Consider the following 18,731-nt stretch of genomic DNA (forward strand, 5'->3'; position numbering starts at 1 on the left):
TAGACCTGGCAGCTGAGCGTCCTAGAACCAGTGGAGATTGCAGACATCATGCTGCTATTAGCACAAGTACCCTAGGCCCTAACTAAGTACCTAGTACTTACATAAAGTACACCGCGGAGGAATAATACACCTGTACTAATTGCGGCGCACGCGGCAGAGACGTAATTTACAGTGCATGCTGCACAGTGCGACTAGGTCTATTCGCATGGACAAATACAGTATGCGTGAAATCCCTACGACTGAGGATGTCTTGCATGTACTTGCTTGCACCTACACCAAAGTCTATCTAGACGTGCCTCCTCGGCAGCTTCACGCGTCACCTACGCCAACCATGTACGGTCTTTCTGTGCACGGCAAGCAGCGATGAGTGCGGACAAACCGGGAGCCAAAGGGAATCGTATTCGCAACCTTTCCGCACAAACGTGTGCAATGATCGATCCGAATCCATCGGCAGGCAGAGGCCATGGCGGTGGCAACGCTCAAGTCGGCGTCGTGCGAAGTAACGCCAACGACATGCCTACCCGCGAGCACCGTGCGCCTGCTCGTGCATGGGCGGAAGCCAGGATTTATTCCATCGGCCCCGTCGGGCGATCGACGCAGCCGGCCATCGTCTGCCCTCCCCGTCGGGCGGCGGATTATGCGCATGCGCCGTTAGCTCCGACCGCGTGGTTCGGTTGGCGCCGTCAGGGGTGATGCGCATTTTTGCATCACAAAGGGACATTCTTGGCCACGTTAAGCCATGACGGCTAGCGCGATGCCTACCATGTACGGCCCATGACATGGTGAGGCGGTGCCAGCTACTACCGGTGCGTGAACCTGACGATCAAGAAGCCTTCATGCCAGCATGCACCTGCTCGCAGCACGGATGAGCCGAATCACAAGTACGCAGCATGGGCCTCTCGTGGCCGTACGCACCATGCTTGCTTCGAGGACGGCACGTGCTGCGGAGAGACGTCGGCCAAGAAGGGAAGAAACGTAAGTAATGGCCAGTTTTGGGACAGTGCCGGGGTCGCCTTGGAGCGCGAACCTGCGGCGAAAGCGACGAGCCCCGTCGGGGTCCGTCTGTGTGGTCAACCGTCAGCATGCCTGTTCCCACACACACCAGAACCCAACGGACCGGTAGATGGGACCGGCTCCACGCGCCAGAGAATAGAAGGGGAGGGTGGGGCGCTCGATAGTAATTCCTCGACGTATTAGTCTGCTCTCTCGAGCAAGGACGACGCTCGTGTGCGAGGGCTTGCATGTTCTTGCCCCTCGTCATCGGATGCTTGCTGCTTGGACACCGGCTCGCGACGCAAAGCCGATCGCTTCCCATGCGCGGCCGATCATCCCTCTACACTGTACGCAGCCAGGCCGCAGGGGCGGGCGCGGGCGAGGAGCGCATGGCACGTCGGATCGCTCACACACGTACTTGCACCTACGCCTCGGAGGCAAACAAGTGCAAGCACCGTACGTACTTGCACCTACTTACTTACTCAGGCACCAGGTCGAGCTCGACGAATCCTACAATAGCACCGCATACCACTGGTGCTCAACTGCCTGCACTCGCAATTTCGAAGCGGGGCCGCTGGCACCCAGATGAGTTGATATCAAGGGGGGGGGGGTTGGTGGGTGGGGGACATGGATGCGTTTCTTTCGACCATCACGGTCCATTATACCACAGGTACCCACACGAATCGCGATAAACTACCCGCGCGAGCATACTTACTGTACTTGGAAACGCATTGGCGGGCGAGGCGGTGGATTGCCGGGCGAGTACCGCAGGCGTGCGTACCGTGGTCTTCGGAGCGATGCTTCGTCTGCCGACGCCGGCGCGTGGGAGGAGATGACTCGTCATGAATTCGGCTCATCTCCCCCAGCTCCGCTACCCACCAGCTATAAAAGCAAGGACGGGCCTTGGCTGGACGGGAGATGGCCCGTCCGTCCTCGTCCAAACGTCGCTCCATTCCTGCCGCGAAAGAGAGCAAGTCCCCCATCCCCTCGGCCTTCAAGATGCGGCCCTCCCTCGCCCTCGTCGTTCCCCTTCTCGCCCGGGCCGTCCCGGCGGCGGACGAGAAGGCGCCGGCCGCTCAGGATGCTCAGGCCGACCAGAGCGCCCCCGCCGCCGGCTGTCCCAGCGACTCGGTGCACGATCTGTTGCAGGAAAACCTTCACTGCCCGGTCCACGACGCCGATGCCTACGCCTCGGCCCAGGTGGCCTACCAGAACGCGGCCTTTGTCGAAAGCGTGCGCGTCTGCATCCCCGCCCTCCACGGGAAGTCGGTGTTTGAAAAACGGCACATTCCGGGGACGGGAACGCATGAGCATCGTCACGGTGCGAGCCCCAACGTCCCGCGAGGCAACAAGTTGATTCGCTGACTCCGAGTCTCTCGTGGCAGATCTCGCCTGCACCCTCTCGACCTCCCTGTGGGGATGCGCCCACGGGCTGCAGTGCCAGTATAAGCGGAGATGTGTGCGCGGTCCGAGGCTTGCCTGTCCCAGAAAATCAAAGGAGTTGCACTGCAAGATGCTGGACGGCGTGCCCGAGGGGTACGGGCCCAAGTTTGACAAGCTCCGCCTGCTCGTCGAGTTCGGCAGCTTCCCCGCCGCCGGCTCGCTCTACGCCAACGTCAGGGTCAAGGACACCATCAAGACGGTCAAGTTTGGCAAAACCGTCCGGGGCCGGGTCGTCCTCCAGCACGACGTCGACCTAGAAGGCTTGTTCGGCGCGCAGGCCATCGACGTCAAGGACTTGTCGTACCTCGGCCTCGTGTACGAACCTCCGGCGAGCAATGTCCCGTTGACCTTTCTCGACTCCTGCAACAAGTTGGTCATCAAAGGTACCTCGCCCCCAGCCCCTTGTCGCTTCGTCCCGGACCGCCTTCGCTCACCCTCGGCCTCGACAGATGTCAAGTTGGTCCTGCACCAAACGGGGAGCGGCCTGGACTTTTCATACAACCCCGTGGCCGTCCGGGGAGCGCCTGGGACGCAGCCGGAGACTGGCAGCGTCAAGCCGATCGCTTCGGTCGGGGAAGGCGACGTGCCGCTGACCACGGCTAGAGCCATCGACGTTTGCGCCCACGCCATGAAGCCCATCCTCAACCTACCGCTCCCTTTGGCCGGCTGGCAGACAAGCATCGGACTTCCGACGGAGACTCTCATGGAAAAGAAATGCAACGTACGCGCCCCCCCCCCGCCTTGACCTGCGAGCCATGACCGGACGCTGACGAGGCTGGAAACGGCAGGACTCCAAAGGGCACCCAGGTCCCTGCGGCGTGCTGTCACGCTACAGGCGATGACCCGCAAAGGTGGCCATGGGCCGGGTCGACGGCCGCGGGTAGGAGGGCGCTGCACCTCGTTCGATGGCAGCGGGATCTGCCGGACCGCCTTCATTGTGTTGCATTTCGTCTTCTTTCACTTGCTGGCAGAAAAATGTCTGCTCGACGGCGCACGGCGTACGGGGACCGATGGACGGCGTTGCGGCTGAGCATGCTTTACCATGCTAAGGAGTATCCAGAACCTAAGAGGGGGTTGCAAGTTACGACGAAGATGATGCTGCTTTCGGCCTTGCACGTGCTCAGGCATCCAAGTGACCTTATTCGCTGCGCCGTAGGTGGCTCGCAAGCACGCGCCAGCATCGAGTGCTGAAAACTGCCCTGAACAGGCCCTCTGGGTCCTCTGGAAGGGTGCTAAGGGATGGCATCGTCACCCAGCAGTCGCCTGGACGGCGGTACGGAGTACTGGGTACTTGCTCCATCCAGGCCCAAGGTGGTGCCGGTGGCTGTTGCTACAGTGGGGTGGCAAAAATGTCGATTCGATTTGTAGGAGTAGCGCTACCAAAGCTGAATCGTCACTTTTGTCAAGTGACTGTACCAGCAAGTACCTGTACCTACAAGCAAGCAAGTGCTCGTACAATTAATCGCACGGACACGTACGCCATGATGGCCCAAGTGCACTGTACATGTATTATTGCACACAGTACGGATGCTGTAGTTGAGTCTACTTGCAGGCGCGGCAGCTGCATGCCCCTGTAGCCCCGGGAAGTGTACTGCACAGTTACCTGTAAGTGTACTGTACAGTTACCTGTAGGTGTTCTGCACGGTTATCTGTAAGTGTAGTACTCCGTACTAAGGTACTGGGCAGTTACCTGCAAGCAAGTGTACTTACCTAGTACTGACTGCACAGCAATACTTGCACTGTAACCAAGTACCTCGTGCTCCGTGCAGAAAAGTACCTAGTACATTACATAGTATCTCCATAGTGCAGTGCACTTACATGTGATACAAGCTCCAAGCAATACGGCCTACCCCCTTCGCTGGTCCGGAGCAGGAAACACGAGCCTGCGCAACGTCAGGCGTACCCTTGCGCCCCGAGCCTCCTCCGTCGCGAGTACTTGTGAAGTACTCAAGTATACTGTAGGTAATAGTGATTGGCATGGGCCAATTCGATGTCGAGGCAATGCCAGCTCGACGGGCTTGGCGGCCAACATTTTAGGTAATACTGCACCTCACCTCATCGTACTCGTACGAGGACGTGATTGCATGCAACTCGTACCATGTACATGTACGGAGTACTGACGGAGTACTTACTCCGTACTTGCACCTATATATATTGTGTACGAGTATTATCAGTAATCTAGCACGAACAGTACAGTACGGAGTACTTGTACAGTGCTTAAGTAGATGCACTGTACTTGGGTGCTGCATGTCCGTAAGAGTACTTGTACAACGTATTTTTTCGTACCAAGTAGGGGGTGCATGTCCGCACGGTACATTTTGCATGCAGACAAGTCAGTGTGTGTGGCAGCCATTCGCATGCACTGTACGGAGTACGTAGGTACTATTACTAGGTACTTGGCCAAAGCCAGCACCTCCGTACTTGTACTTGTAGTTGTGCTCCGTACAGTACACAGACAGTAGATGTACAAGTACTCCGAACATGGATGGACATGAGTATATTAGTAATAATAGTTGCACTCCGTACTAGGTATACAGAGTCCTGTTATGGTGCTTACCCAGTACCCTTGTCCGACTAATACAGTCCCAATATCTGTACTGCATTAAAAATACTCCATACACTTAGCCATCCAAGTATAGACCTTGGCCCATCGCCCGCTGGCCCCCTGCTTTCAACTTGTTACCATTAGTAATATTACCCAGTGCGATCCCAAACATGTGATAATTACATGGACCGTACGGAGTACGGAGTCTCCGTACGTGATTGTCTGCAGGTGTACTCCGTACAGTGCAGTAATTGCACGAATGCACACTTTTTAAATGTACTTACACGGTACACGCAATTGCACCTACTTGCTTAATTACAGTACTCCGTACGGAGTATTCCGTACCTACAAGTACTGTACTTGCACGGATGGTGCGCCCAGTACGTGCACTTACTTGGTATTCCTGTACTTGATACCAAACCAGAACCCAAATGCCAAGCGAGGCTGCAAGGTGCGTACAACTACATGCAGGAAGTACTTACTTGCTTACGAGTACTTGTACGGAGTGCAATTGCAGGAATCGCCAAGACCCGGATGGTATTGCTTCCAGTAATATAGTACGGAGCACTCCGTACTCCGTAGCAAGTACTTGCTTGTACTTACGTTCTGTTGTGCTTGTACAAGGGCTTCGTTGTACAGTATGCTAGGTACTGTGCGGTAAGGTTCCTAGTGTTACGTATAATACCGCCGCACCACGCTAATGCTAGTGGCCGTATTTTCTGGCACATGAATAGGTGCAAGTACATGAATTACTTGCTTGCTTCCTTGTTCCCCGCTCCCTTCGGATTAGCCATGTTCTGCAAGGCCGCAAACAAACGTGTCGACGGCAAAGGCGCCGAGACAAGTAAGTAGGTGTATCGGTAGAGTGCTCATAGGGGTGCCGGTAGAGTATGCTTAGTTCATGTCCAAGTACAGTACATGAATACATGTCCGCCCGCTTGCCGCAATGTCATCTGCGCTGCGAGGCGAGATCAACTACGGAGTATGTCGCATCATATGGCACCTACTATGTCCACATTGACTCTGGCGCCCATTTTTTTGTGGCTGGTTTGGTGCAACAGAGTACTTGTGAATCGACTTCATCTTGTACAGCTTGAGCTCATCCACAACTCCCTACCACATGTCCTACCACATGTAGGGGTGATGATTACCCACGCATCGGTCGCGGCAACGGCCGAATCCAGCATCATGCATTGCTCCATTGCTGGCAGATGTGGAAGTGGCAGACATTGGAAGCTCGGCTGGTTGGAAAGCAAATACGCCGTGGCCGGAAAATACAACGTCCATCGCCTTTTGAGCAGCCTGCCGTCCGTCTCGTCACCTGCTGGCCGGCCATGGATGGCACCATCCCCCTCCCCTTCAAGTCGACGGCGTGCCGGGAAACATGGTCCGCCCGCGTGCCTCGAACCCTTCTCGTCCCCAGCTCGACGGTCCGTCCGTTTCCTTCGACAGCTCTGCGTCCCGCGCGTGTGATTCGTGCGCCGTGCGGTGCCGAAGCAGGGCGTGGAACCAGTCGTCGAAAGTGCCAGCGCCAGCCTCGCCGGGCTAAAAGTTCTCCTTGCCCCAGACGTACGAGAAGCTGTCGCGGCGTCAGCAGGCACGTCACCACCCGGCGCCGCCGTGCAGGGGGGAGGGGGGAGGATGGAGGACGGAGGACGGAGGACGGAGGGGGGAGGGGGGCGCCGGCGTACCCGGGCTCCGTGTACTTGTTGCAGTACACGTGCAGCGCGCTGCCGAGGCCCTTGGGCCCGCAGAAGAAGACGCCGGCCTCGCCGGGGCAGTGCAGCTTCCGCACGCCGCGAAAGATCATGTCCCAGTTCGGGCGGCCAAAGTTTGTCGGGCTTCGCAGGCCCGTGATGGTGTCCTTGTCGGCGTTGGCGTCGTTGATCATGATGTTGGTCGCGTCGTCGGCCTTGATCTTGGCCGTCAGGTACGTGTGGATCTCGATTCGGTTCTCCACGTCCTGCGCCTCGACGGCGAGCAGCAGCGATCGGAACCACTCAAAGGAGCCAAAGTCGCGGCAGATCCAGAAAAAGTAGACCTTGCGCAGCCGCGTCTTCTTCTGCGGGTAGTTCATGCGGTACCAGATCGACTTGAGGATCGACGCAAACGGCGTCACGCCGATGCCGGCGCCGACGAGGATCGACGTCTCGTACTGGAACACGTCCTCCGACGCCGAGCCAAAGGGGCCGTCGATGTAGACGCGCGGCAGGATGCGCCGCAGCGCCGGGTCGACGCCGTTGCCGTTGCCGTTGCCGCTGCCGCTGCCGTTGCCGTCGCCGTCGACGCCCACCACCTTGCTCGCGTCCCCCTTGCGGCCCCATTCGCAGCCGAGCGCCTGGGAGACGGCCATGGTGAAGTCACCCTGGCAGCGCATGTGGATCGAGATGTAGTCCTCCTCGGGCGCGCTCGTCAGCGTAAAGGGGTGGTACTGCCACAGCGAGACGGCCGGGCAGCAGAAGAAGATGTACTGGCCGGCCCGCGTCCTCGTGTGCTCCTTCTTGATCTGGATCTCGCACACCTGGCTCGGGTGCTGGATCACCTTGGAGATGTACGTCTTGTGCCGACCGCGGAGCTCGCGGGCCACGCGCTCGGCGAGGTAGACGAAGCCGCCGTACATCCAGTACTGCCAGAAGACGCCGACGGCCGAGGCGCCGACGCTCGCGCAAAAGGGCGCCACGTCGGGCTGGATCATGCAAAAGGCGCCGTGCAGCGACCAGAAGAAGAAGAAGAGGATGAACATGTGGTGCGTGTACCAGAAGCGCTCGTAGTTGGCCCGCCGCGGCTTCTCCACCGACGTCAGCACCATGCCCATGAGGGCGACGAGCATCACGTAGCCCGTCCAGCCGGGGCCGCTGGCAAAGTTGGCGAGCAGCCAGCCGTAGAAGCCGAGCTTGTTCTTGGCCGCCACCTGGGCAAAGTTGTTCCAGTGGGCGACGGTGTGGACCCACGAGAAGAAGACGATGGACCAGGCCGTGATGATGTGGAGCGAGATGTTCTTGTCGAACTGGATGATGCCGTTGAGCGGCGTCTGGCGCAGCATCGATATGAGCGTCCGGCAGACGGGAAAGAGGATGATGGCCACGTCGACGTGCAGCACCACGGCCGACGAGCGAGCGACGGTGTAGGTGAAGCCGAAGAGGTCTCGGGCGCCCTGCAGGCTGTCCTTGACGGCGTAGTGGACGCAGGCGAACGAGAAGATGAGCGCGTGCGCGATCATGAAGACGAAGACGAAGCTGACCAGCCCGTCAGCCGTGTCCCGGCATCGAGAGGGCGTCGTGGGTGCCGGGTGCGGGGGGAACTTACACTCGCCGGTAGCCCTCGTTGATCATCCATCGGTCAAGCTTCTCCCTCGCCGTCAGGTCGACCTGTCGTTCCTGCGTCATCTCGCCCGACAGCAGCATGCGAGTGAGGGGCGTCCATCTCGACCGCTCCGACGGCTTCTCGTAGCCGCCGAGTTCGTAACTCATCGTCCGGCAAAGCCAACCAACGCTGTTGGCTGCTCGAAGAGATGATGGTGCGAGACGACGATGCAAGAATGCGGCACCTTTGCACGCCTAGGGCAGCCACGCACGGGCGGATGTGAAGGCCTGCTTCCTCCCGCCGACACCCTCGTCTCCGATGGAGGCCGTGGGCCTGAGATGTCAGGCACGCTCGCCGGCAAACGCTCGAATTCTGCTGCAAGTCTCCGCGTAGGCCGTTCTGCGATCATGACGGGTCAGACGTGCTCGGACAAGCCAACTAATTATCTCGTCCCGGATGAAGGTGATGATCACGTCGCAGCCACTGGGCGAGGTCGTGACAGGCGAAGCCTCAACATGTTGGCCGATGGCACACGCGGCCTCAACTAGACGTCTCCACCACTGGACGGGAGAGTGCCATCGGTGGCAGTCGCCTCACGACGGCTTGCTTGAGACGATTCGACGGCGTGGAGAAGACGACGACACTTACCAAGGGGCAATAACCATGACAGAAGCGAAGGTGACGGCACACAAAGTCGGTGGTTTGGCGTGCTTTGCTATCGCTGGATGCCATGAATGAAGGGCGAGGCAATGCTCTGCAGGACCTGCCGCCAACGAGATGGAGCAAGTTCAACGGCGAGGAAAGGGAGAAGGGGCAGACTCCGAGCGACATCAGCTGATGAAGGAAACTCCCCGATACTAGTGAATGGCCGGGTCGCCATCACCTTTCCTCGTCTACGACCACTTTGTAGGTAGGCAGGTAGGCAGGCAGGCAGGTACTGTAGGTACTAGGTAGGTAGGTAGGTAAGTACCTGTACACCGGCACGTACTGTACATTACATGTACGTGCGAGAGTATGAGAACGAGTGCGAGTACGATGTGAGTACTCGGCACCCTGCCCGTGCGAGTACTGGACTCCAAGTACACTCGGGGTCGTCGGTACATGCCACTTGACTTGGGCGGTGGTTGTACAAGTACCTGTTTACTGTACGGAGTACGGAGTACGGAGTAATACCTGTAAGGGATTCTTGGCGGTTGCACGACCTGCTGAGGGTGGGCCAGCTTCTCCCACCACCTCCCACCACCTCCCACCACTGCTCGTCGGCCTCGGACCATTCAGAGCGCCGGCGAGCGCCTGTGCATGGATACCCAGGGCACTCTGTACCTGATACCAGCTCGATGCTGGAAGCCCATTGGACGCATGGATCTCCCACTAATTCCCCTGTCGATTTCGACACAAATCATCGTCGCCGTCCGCTGGCCGTCCGCTGGCCGTCCGCCGGGTGCACCAACTCACGGGCGTTGTCTAGCGTGCTGTGCGCTAGTATTGCAGCTCCTACCACGCTGTTGCCGCTTCGTCCGCTGGCAACCGCTCCACGGGCTGGAGGGCGGGCTCTCATAGGTACTCATGCTGCCAGAATCGTCACCATCAACAGGAGCGGCAGCAGCGGCAGCATCATCGTCTGCAGCATCATCATCATCGTCCGCATCATCATCGTCCGCATCATCATCGTCCGCATCATCATCGTCCGCATCGTCATCGTCCGAATCATCATCGTCACCATCGTCGTCGTCATGCTCTGCTCGACCTGGTATACCTCAAACTTCCCAGGTTCCACGCAATTTGCCCCTTGAGATCGACGGTGGGTGCATGGGTCGTGGCTCGGTCGGCCCCTTTGCTGTGCACGGCACTATCTGAGCACCGAGAGCTTGGGGCACCACATCCGTCACCCGCTCGGTGCGGCTTCCGACGTCCTTCCGAGCATCGCACGTCGGACGCGCCTCCGTGAAACTCACTGCAACAGTCTTTGTCGCGCCACCTCACTTGGGCCACCGGCTCGTGCAGTACGTCGGTGCCTTTTCACGTCGATGCCCACTCTCTCCGACGGCAACGCCGCGGGCCAACATGCGCTTGATGAGGTCCAGGACCGACCTCGGCAAGGTCAACGTAGGCAACCCGTAGCCAGTCGTAGGCGGCAGCAGGGCGCCCGCGGGTGCCACGCAGCCACGCAGCCACGCAGCCATGCGTGGGCTCCGACGAGCCTGCGCACCTTTCTTGAGCGCGCATCGTACCGGACGGCACGGGCAAGGCGAGATGCACCACGTTCGCCATCTCTCTGTCTGCATGCAAAAAATCGCCACACGTTCATCCATGTGCAAGCCCCTTGTCCACTGTTGATATGCCTTTAATGGCTGATGGGTCTGTCTGTCTAGTCTCGTCGGCATCCCCCCGCGGAACCGTCATCCTTTAGCTCAGCCTTCCGGATACACCTTGACAGACAAAGGGGGGAGGGGGAGGGGGAGGGGAGGGAGGGCCCGGTGTGCCGCCGCCGCAGGTGGCCCAGAAACACCTCCTCCGACGTCCGTCACAGCCATGACTCGTCCGAAATCCGCCGCGTCGTACATTCTGCGAGAGAAGAAAACAATGACGAAAGCCACCACCCACCGCCGCATCGTGTCACCACCATCATGAAGTCATCATCCGACGCCGCCTCCAGCCTAGACGGCATACTTTCGGGTCCACTCCCGGGCCGTGGCCTCGTATCGAGATCGGTCCGTCTTGTATACGTGAGCAATCTCGGGCACCAGCGGGTCGTCGGGGTTGGGATCGGTGAGCATGGAGCAGATGGATAGGAGAACTAGACACGCTGCGTCAGCGCCACGTCCCACGTCGCCAGCGCCGAGGCCGAGCTCGACGGGCACGAACCTTTGGAGATGGTCAGGGCGGGGCTCCACTGGTCACGCAGAATGTCGAGGCAGATGCTGCCGTTGGAGTTGATGTTGGGGTGGTAGATGCGCGTCGTGAAGTTGACCTTGGGTGGCTTGAAGGGGTAGTCGGTGGGGAAGTGGATGGCGAGGAAGAAGACGCCGCCGGAATACGGCGATTCGCCCTGTCGACCGTCAGAGATGCATTCCGGACCGGCCAGAGGGAATCTTGAGCGATGCGGTTACGTGCCACGCCGACGTCGCTGCCGGTGCTCGGCTGCTCGTGCGTACTTACCGGTCCCATGATTGTCGCTTGCCAGTGGAACTGTGTTTAATCGTCAGCCGCCGTCCGATGGAGCCGCGGGCGCCGCCGGTGCGTGAGACCGCCGGGCAGGCTTCGTTCGTACGACGCGGCGGCGCGCGACGGACGAACTGGTCATGCATGGGGTGGTTCTGCGTACCAGATCCTCGCCGACGGGGCCGGCGGAGCATGATGAGGGCGGGTCACTGGAAGACGACAGCGTCAGTCAAGTCCATGCTCTGCAAGATGCCTCTGCCGGTGGCCGCAACATGGCAGCCCAAGGTGCGATGGGGGGAGGAGCCTCGTCGCGGCGTGTCGGGACGTCCAAAAGGTGATCAAAAAGACCCCGCTCAAGGATCCGCCCCACCTCACATTTGGGCTCCTAGCGCCCACCCTCGCAAGCCTTCGGCGAAAGAATGGGCAGCAGTATTTACCGGCCGAGGTCAGTGAGCTCCTTGTTGATGCGCTTGAGAGCCATCGTGGCAGAGTAGTGTGTGAAAGGATGCGAGAAGGGGGTCGCCTTGTCGATGCTCTGCGCGCCGAGGGGGGGTGGGCAGGTTAGCCATGAAGAAACGATGCGGGCGGAGAAGGGTAGCGGCGAACTTCAATCAATCAAGAGCTGGCTTCTTCGGCACGAAGAAGCGGATGCAAAGCAGACGGTTGACAGCCGAGAACTCCGGCAGATTTCGACGCTCTGTAGGCCCTGAGGTCGTGTTTGGGGGGGGGGGGAGGGGGGGGGTTGAGGTCTTGACTTGATTGCGGTTCCGGATCGTCGTGACGGCGTTGTTGTGTAGAAGAGACAAGTCACAGGGGTGGTGCCGGCTGAGGACGAAATCAGCCAAGGGCTGGATGGGTGGGTGGCTGCTGACTATTGCACGCCGGGCACAGGATTTTCCCTTATCCATACGGCCAGCCAGTCCAGCAAGCACCCTCCCCCCACTGCAAAGCACCGTACAACTAAGTACTGCACGGTACTGTGCCGTACAGAAAGGAAGTACAGTAAGTATTGTGTTGCCACCTGGATGGACCCCACTACCCGTTTGGTTGCGAGAGTGGCAAATAAGTAATACATGAGTAAGCATCCGGCTACTTGAACTTGCAAGTGAATACTTTCTGATAATACCGTCTAAAATTACGCAAATGCACGAGGTCATTACGAGTGACGCAGAGTGTTACGCTTCGTGCGACGAAGCACTGCTTGTCCATCTGAAAGAGAGCACCGATAATTACATGCTTGCACATCACCTTGTACCTTGGAAAGCAAGACTACATACTGTACTGTACGTGTACGGTACGGTACGAGTACTTGCAGGTACTCCGTACTCCGTATGAGAATGCGGCCTGCCTGTCCCAGGCACCGCCACGACGGGACTTTGCGGATTCAGGGGCCTGCCTCCGTGACTCGGTCGCTAACAAGCCCCGCGTTCCTCGACACCTTGCGCTGCTAGCCATTTCGTCACTCGTTGCCGACGTCCCCCGCGGGCAAAAACCACGCCAATCTAGCACGCGGGTTGCCACGACCTTCGCTGCGCTTCCATCGACAGGCCTACGCTAGCCTCTTCAGTGCTGTAGCTTCGGTCCCCAAACACCACGACGCCCATGACGCTGCACAGCTTGGCATCGGACTGGACGACGGCCGTGACGGCGGAGCTCGCAGATGGCGAGTGCGCCGGCCACGGCAGAAATACACTGTACTTGGAGTCTGCTTGCAGAAAAACTGCTTGCAGAGAAAAGACGCGCCGGGCAATCATGGCGGTGCGCCATTCAGGTCCTTAACGGTAGGTACGTTGCTGAGCTTCTCCACTCACGCACTTCCGGCGATTCCATCGTTCCGGTTCCGTGGCAGCCGCCAGCTGCCGTCATCCTATGTCTACTGTAAAGTACAGTACTTACGCAAGTAATTACTGTACGTAGTTGTACTTGCATGTACTTTCTTGCCAGTGTCAAAGCACTACTGCTGGTGACAGCAAGCGCATGCGAGACGGCCATGAAGCAACGTGAGCTTTCATTCATTTTATTCTCCATTTTTCTACTGACGGAGAGCCTCGTAGCATGCCGCTCAGCACGTCGGAGAGTGGTCCTGGCCATCAAGTCACCGAGCGCAAATGTCGAAAGCGTGCGGTTGCTCATCGCCTCGTCGATCGCTTGGGCCTTGCGCTTCGGCGCACCCGTCCAGCCGGCTAGACAAAGGCCTGGATGCCCGTGATGGCCCGGCCCAGAATAAGACCTGCGCATAATGTCAGACAAGTTCGTTCCGAGGCCGAGGCCAATGGGTAAAGACGGAGGAAACAGACTGTGGATGTCGCTTTGGCCCTCGTACGTCTGCGTCACAAACAGGTTCGCGACGTGTCGTCCAATGGCATACTCGTCGCTCACGGCGTTGCCGCCGAAAATCTCCTGCAGTATGCGAGCGTTTCGCAGAGCGGTGTCGCAGTTCTGCCTCTTGACCATGCTGATCATCTCAGGCGTCGCCTTACCCTCGTCCTTGAGGCGTCCGACCTGGATGGAGGCGAGGACTCCGTACGACGCGTCCGTCGCCGCGTCGGCGAGCTTCTTCTGGATGAGCTGGTACCTGGCCAACGGGTTGCCCTTGAACTGCTTCCGCTCGAGGGCGTAGGTCCGCGCGCGCGCGATGCTGTCCTCGAGGGCGCCCATGACGCCCATGGAGATGCCGTACCGCGCGCTGTTGAGGCAGCTGAACGGGCCCTTGAGGCCTTCGACCTCGGGGAACATGTTCGCTTCCGGGACGGGGCACTCGTCCATCTGGATCATCCCCGTGATGGACGCCCGCAGCCCGTTCTTGTCCTTGATCGCCGGCGTCTCCAGGCTTCCCGGCGGGCAGTCCTTGCGCTCGATCAAGAATCCCCGGATCTTGCCCGTCTCCTGGAGCTTGGCCCACACCAGCAACACGTCAGCGATGGGACTGTTGGTTATCCATGTCTTGGATCCGCTGAGGGAGTAGAAGCCTTTCTTCGTCGGGTGCGGCTTGGCGAAGCTCTCCATGCTGCCCGGGTCGCTGCCGTGGTTGGGCTCCGTCAAGCCAAAGGCGCCGAGGAGCTTGCCCTTGGCCATGTCCGGAAGGAACTTTTCCTTTTGCTCCTCGGTGCCGAATTCGAAGATGCCGCCCATGACGAGCGACGACTGGACCGACATGCCAGAGCGGTAGCCAGAGTCGACACGCTCGACGGCGCGGGTGATGAGGCTGCCGGCGACGGACGAGACGCCGGCACATCCGTAGCCCTCGATGTTGGCACCGAGCAGTCCCAGCTCGCCCATTTCCTGCAGAATCTTGGGGTCGTAGTACTCGTCACGGTAGGCCTCTGTGACCATCGAGCTTAGCATGGGCGGCAACGGCGAGGGGGGAGCGTTGGGTCGGCCGTACGTAGTACCCGAGGGAGCAGGCGCTCTTGACAGTACCGCTCTGCAGTCTCTTGTATTGCAAGCTCCTCCTCGGTCAAGAGGTTTCGGGATGCGAGAGGGTCCTGCCAGTTGAACCGCGGCGTGTTGCTCGCCGACGCAAAGCTACGAGCAGCGACGGGCCACGTCGAAGCTCGCGCGCTGCTCCTAGCAACCGTCCGCAGGGCGTGTCTGAGCATGGCAATGGAGCATCCACACGACCGAGAGAGAGGCTGGCTTTGCGCTTTCAGGAGGAGGTTCGTGACCGGGGCGGCAGATGTTGGCGGATTTGTGAATGATGCAGTGCCAGTATTATAGGACGGGAAGTGTACTTGCAATGATCGTGTTGGAGAAAGGGACGGATGACGAGGTAGCACGAATGTCGCCACCGGGCTCCATTCGGGCCAGGAACCGCCCTGGGGTGCCGACAGAACCCGGGGGGAACCCCACTGAAGCAGTACTAGGTACAGTGCAGTCACTGGAGTCACTGGACAAAAGTGACGATTCAGTTTTGGTAGCGCTGCTCCTACAAACTGAATCGACATTTTTGCCACCCCGCTCACTGTACTTACCCGCCACCCGACCCCCTCTCAGATCGGAGTATCAGCACCATGTATTATCACTAGCTGGCGCCAAACCCAGCAACCATGCGTGTAATTACAGCACTTGTACACCGCCGAATTCTGAACACAGTACGGAGTACGGAGTACAGAGTAATACTCCGCACCCCGAAAGTGCTCCGTATGCCTGACTGTCTACAGAGTACAAGTACAAGTGATCGTATCCTTCGTCGGTGCCCTACTTTGTACGCGCAAGCTGGGCTTCTCCCTTCGGCATCCTACACGAGCTAGACAACTTCAACGAGTAATTTGAATCGCAACCATTGGGCAGGCTTTGGGCATTTGGTATGTTGAATTTTGAGAGGCTACTACCAGTGGTCTGCCCACAGGTAAACAAAGGACTGCAAGTACTGTGCAGCCGAGCTACATCAAGGCACCAGTATACGTCATGCGACGGAAGGTGGACAAGTCATGACGAACTGCACTTGAGAGAATGGTGCTCTCTCTGACCGTCCCGGTCCGTCTTGCTTGCTGACTCGGTCCATCAAGAAACTTGGTTGCAAGGATGCCTCCGTTGCCCGTACGGGGCAGCCTTCCTTTGTCGGAGAGTGCGATGAAAAGGACGGCTCGCACTTTGGACGTTGCTCCGTAGGCCTTTCGTTCCCACGCCTGCGTCGTTTACACATCCGGCCATGGCTAGCTTCGAGGGAGGACTCATGGCGGTGCTCAAATCACCATGATCTCGGTAGGCTGTCGGTCTGACGGGAGAGTTTGTCCATGACCATCATGACACGTCGTGAACGCAACTTTAGGCCTTGCCCTACTTCGGTTCCAGCAGCAGAGGTATTGGGCGGTAAAAAGGTACAAGTCGAAAAATGGCGCAAGAAAGAGCAGAATGCCCGGTGCATCTCACTCGGGGGGTCCTCTGCGGGACTGCTTCTTCGCGCTCGCTGCCTTCTTCTGCTTGATTCTCGTCTCATGAAACCTTTTCTCGCTGGCAACGGTTCGTTAGGCCGGCAAGAAACAAGAGGAGGATACAACGATACTCACGTTTCCTTGTGCTTCTCTTTTTTCTCCTTGCTCGTTTCGCACGGCGTGTTCTCCTCGTACATTCGCAAAACCTCGTCAAACAGTTTCCTCCGATTGGCATCCGCATTGGCCGTCCTTGACCGATGCGTTTGTGCCTGAAAGGTCAGCGAATCGGTGCCGACAGTATAGTACTTTGATGCGCGAATGCAAGCATGCAAGGACCTTGGCAAGACGGGCAAGAGGTCCTTGATGGGATACGTAGCAATCGCCTTGGTCTCGGTCCTGCAGACTGGTTAGTCAAGCCTGGTTCCGTACACCGGCAGGATGGGCGTTGTACTTGTTGACGTGTTGACCGCCGGGACCGCTGGATCTTGCAAATGTCATGATGCCTTTGGGGAGGTGGCATTGTTGAAATTTCTGATGCCACGCCCGCGCTTCTGCCAAGGCATCTTGGTCAAACTGCGAGTCGAAGGCCTCGTACCGCTTGAATCGCATGCATGGAACGAAGGGTCGGGACGGCTGTCTCGACGACAGTGCTGGAAAGGATGCTCGACATGGAGGACGGAGCATCATGTCTTTTCCGCTCTAGGCTTCGCATGGGTGATGAACATGGAAATTGCGCAGCGCTCCCGATGCAAGGAGCCCTACGATTTCTTGTGCCCACCGTAATGCCCCCTAGCGCAGGGAGGGTGACCAAATTCGGCCGTGTCTATCAGTCGAAATGCTGTCCGTCAATGTCAATGGGAAATTGCCCATCCGTAGTTGCACTCGGTGGAGTTGTGCCTCTCCTTGCAACTGTTGCGGAATTACTGGAGGGATTGGATGGATGGAACAGTCAAGCCGAAGCTTGGTTGTTGTCGAGACGCATGAGACGGCCATTCCATGTTCCGTTATTACTAGAGCACCTAAGTACATAAGTACAGTACAGTGATTACGTAGTAGCAAGTGCACAGTACTGTACTTGAGTACCTAGGTACCTAGTAGGTACCTCATATTACATGCAGTACTGCAGTACTGTGCAAGGAGTCTAAGTACAGTACAGCAAGTACTTGCACATGTTGGCAGTACTGCACTGACCTAGTGGATGCGCTTACTGGTTCTAGTATGAATCATGAAAGGCGAACTGTGTTATGTTACCTATTGCGGTATTTGTAGTGTATTTGCATACTTACCTACCTACCTAGTAAAGTAGTTGGTAAGTTTGCATGTACAGTGCTCCGTACACTGCAGTTATTAGTATCGTAATACTATTCGGAGTACGGAGTGCAGTACACTTACGTGTACGTTCCTACTTGTACTGTACTACTTACGTACTGTACATGTACAACTACTCCGTACTGTACTCCGTAGCTAGCTACCTAGTAGGTATTATTGCAGTACGGAGTACGGAGTAAAAGTACTGTATATTATTCTCTGCCGGTAGTACCACGTCCAAGTACCTGCACAAGCATTCATACTGGGTACAGTCCTAGGTGCCTAGTAGTAAAGCAGTACGGAGTACTCCGTACGGAGTACTTACTTGTGAATTACAAGTATACCGTACGAAAAGGTACACCGCAACAAGTTCCAAACACTCCGTTCTCTGCATGTACAGTATTATTACATTACTACTGCACTCCGTGCCCGTACGGTACTTGCTCGGCAGCAAGAACTTGCGGTACAAGTACAGCACAGTGCAAGTCCCCCACGCACCACTTCCCCACCAAGAGACGAGCTCCCAAAATGGCCTAGCTTGCTGTCCAGCAAACACGGATTTTTCCCCCCCCCCTGCTGCCTGGCCTCTTTCGCAACCTGTGCATGAAAGCGGAATCTTCTGACTGGTCTGCTGTGCCGCCACTTCTTCCTTCTTCCAACCTCCACCACCTCATCATCCCGGCTCGTTCGTCGTCGTTCAGAGGGAGCAATACCTAAGCTCAACTCGACTGCTCGCCGCTCCCCAGCTGCACCCACGAGTCTTCCGTTCGAGGCCACGGTCGTACAGTCGATGACGATCCGCCTTCACGTGACGGCCTCAGCTTCAGCTGCCTTGTGATCTGCTTCCGACTGGCAATTCGTACCGCCATCCTGGTCAGTCGTCAACGGTGCTCGCTGATTCCGGGACGAGCCCCACCACCATCGATAGTGCAAATCGATCAGTCTACCTGCCCACCTTACCACCTCATCCTCCCTCCTCGCGTCCTCTACGCCTCCGCCCAGCTTTCGTCTCGCCGAGTTCTAGCCAGACGCTGGGCCACCCCGCGAATGCAACAACTGGTCATCCAGGTCCAGTTTCCGTTCACTCGCCCCCTACCGCCTGC

The 18,731-nt window shown here is 58.0% G+C and overlaps 6 protein-coding genes across 6 annotated transcripts; 1 reads left to right on the top strand and 5 right to left on the bottom strand.

Annotated features, from left to right (window-relative positions):
- Nucleotides 1–1,992: 1,992 nt before the first annotated feature.
- DCS_06683 (uncharacterized protein) lies at nt 1,993–3,278 on the top strand (the record flags this gene model as incomplete). The annotated part of the gene is made up of 3 exons (XM_040803971.1): nt 1,993–2,314; nt 2,379–3,157; nt 3,225–3,278. 3 exons carry the CDS (start codon nt 1,993–1,995, stop codon nt 3,276–3,278), a joined length of 1,155 nt encoding a protein of 384 aa, XP_040654075.1.
- Nucleotides 3,279–6,526: 3,248 nt separating this feature from the next.
- On the bottom strand, nt 6,527–8,451 carry DCS_06684 (NADPH oxidase; the record flags this gene model as incomplete). The annotated part of the gene is made up of 3 exons (XM_040803972.1): nt 6,527–6,560; nt 6,673–8,217; nt 8,288–8,451. The coding sequence occupies 3 exons, from the start codon at nt 8,449–8,451 to the stop codon at nt 6,527–6,529; spliced, it is 1,743 nt and encodes a 580-aa protein (XP_040654076.1).
- A 1,284-nt stretch (nt 8,452–9,735) lies between these two features.
- Nucleotides 9,736–10,510, bottom strand: DCS_06685 (uncharacterized protein; the record flags this gene model as incomplete). The annotated part of the gene is made up of 2 exons (XM_040803973.1): nt 9,736–10,020; nt 10,376–10,510. The coding sequence occupies 2 exons, from the start codon at nt 10,508–10,510 to the stop codon at nt 9,736–9,738; spliced, it is 420 nt and encodes a 139-aa protein (XP_040654077.1).
- Nucleotides 10,511–10,941: 431 nt separating this feature from the next.
- On the bottom strand, nt 10,942–11,927 carry DCS_06686 (ubiquitin-conjugating enzyme; the record flags this gene model as incomplete). The annotated part of the gene is made up of 5 exons (XM_040803974.1): nt 10,942–11,081; nt 11,150–11,333; nt 11,444–11,473; nt 11,610–11,655; nt 11,884–11,927. 5 exons carry the CDS (start codon nt 11,925–11,927, stop codon nt 10,942–10,944), a joined length of 444 nt encoding a protein of 147 aa, XP_040654078.1.
- A 1,021-nt stretch (nt 11,928–12,948) lies between these two features.
- DCS_06687 (glutaryl-CoA dehydrogenase) lies at nt 12,949–15,045 on the bottom strand (the record flags this gene model as incomplete). Its single annotated transcript, XM_040803975.1, has 4 exons — nt 12,949–13,220; nt 13,262–13,313; nt 13,370–14,769; nt 14,832–15,045. 4 exons carry the CDS (start codon nt 15,043–15,045, stop codon nt 12,949–12,951), a joined length of 1,938 nt encoding a protein of 645 aa, XP_040654079.1.
- A 1,269-nt stretch (nt 15,046–16,314) lies between these two features.
- DCS_06688 (peptidyl-tRNA hydrolase domain-containing protein) lies at nt 16,315–16,929 on the bottom strand (the record flags this gene model as incomplete). The annotated part of the gene is made up of 3 exons (XM_040803976.1): nt 16,315–16,399; nt 16,456–16,716; nt 16,772–16,929. The coding sequence occupies 3 exons, from the start codon at nt 16,927–16,929 to the stop codon at nt 16,315–16,317; spliced, it is 504 nt and encodes a 167-aa protein (XP_040654080.1).
- Nucleotides 16,930–18,731: the final 1,802 nt, after the last annotated feature.

Source organism: Drechmeria coniospora, chromosome 03 (assembly GCF_001625195.1).
Source record: "Drechmeria coniospora strain ARSEF 6962 chromosome 03, whole genome shotgun sequence".
NCBI classification, from domain to species: domain Eukaryota; kingdom Fungi; phylum Ascomycota; class Sordariomycetes; order Hypocreales; family Ophiocordycipitaceae; genus Drechmeria; species Drechmeria coniospora.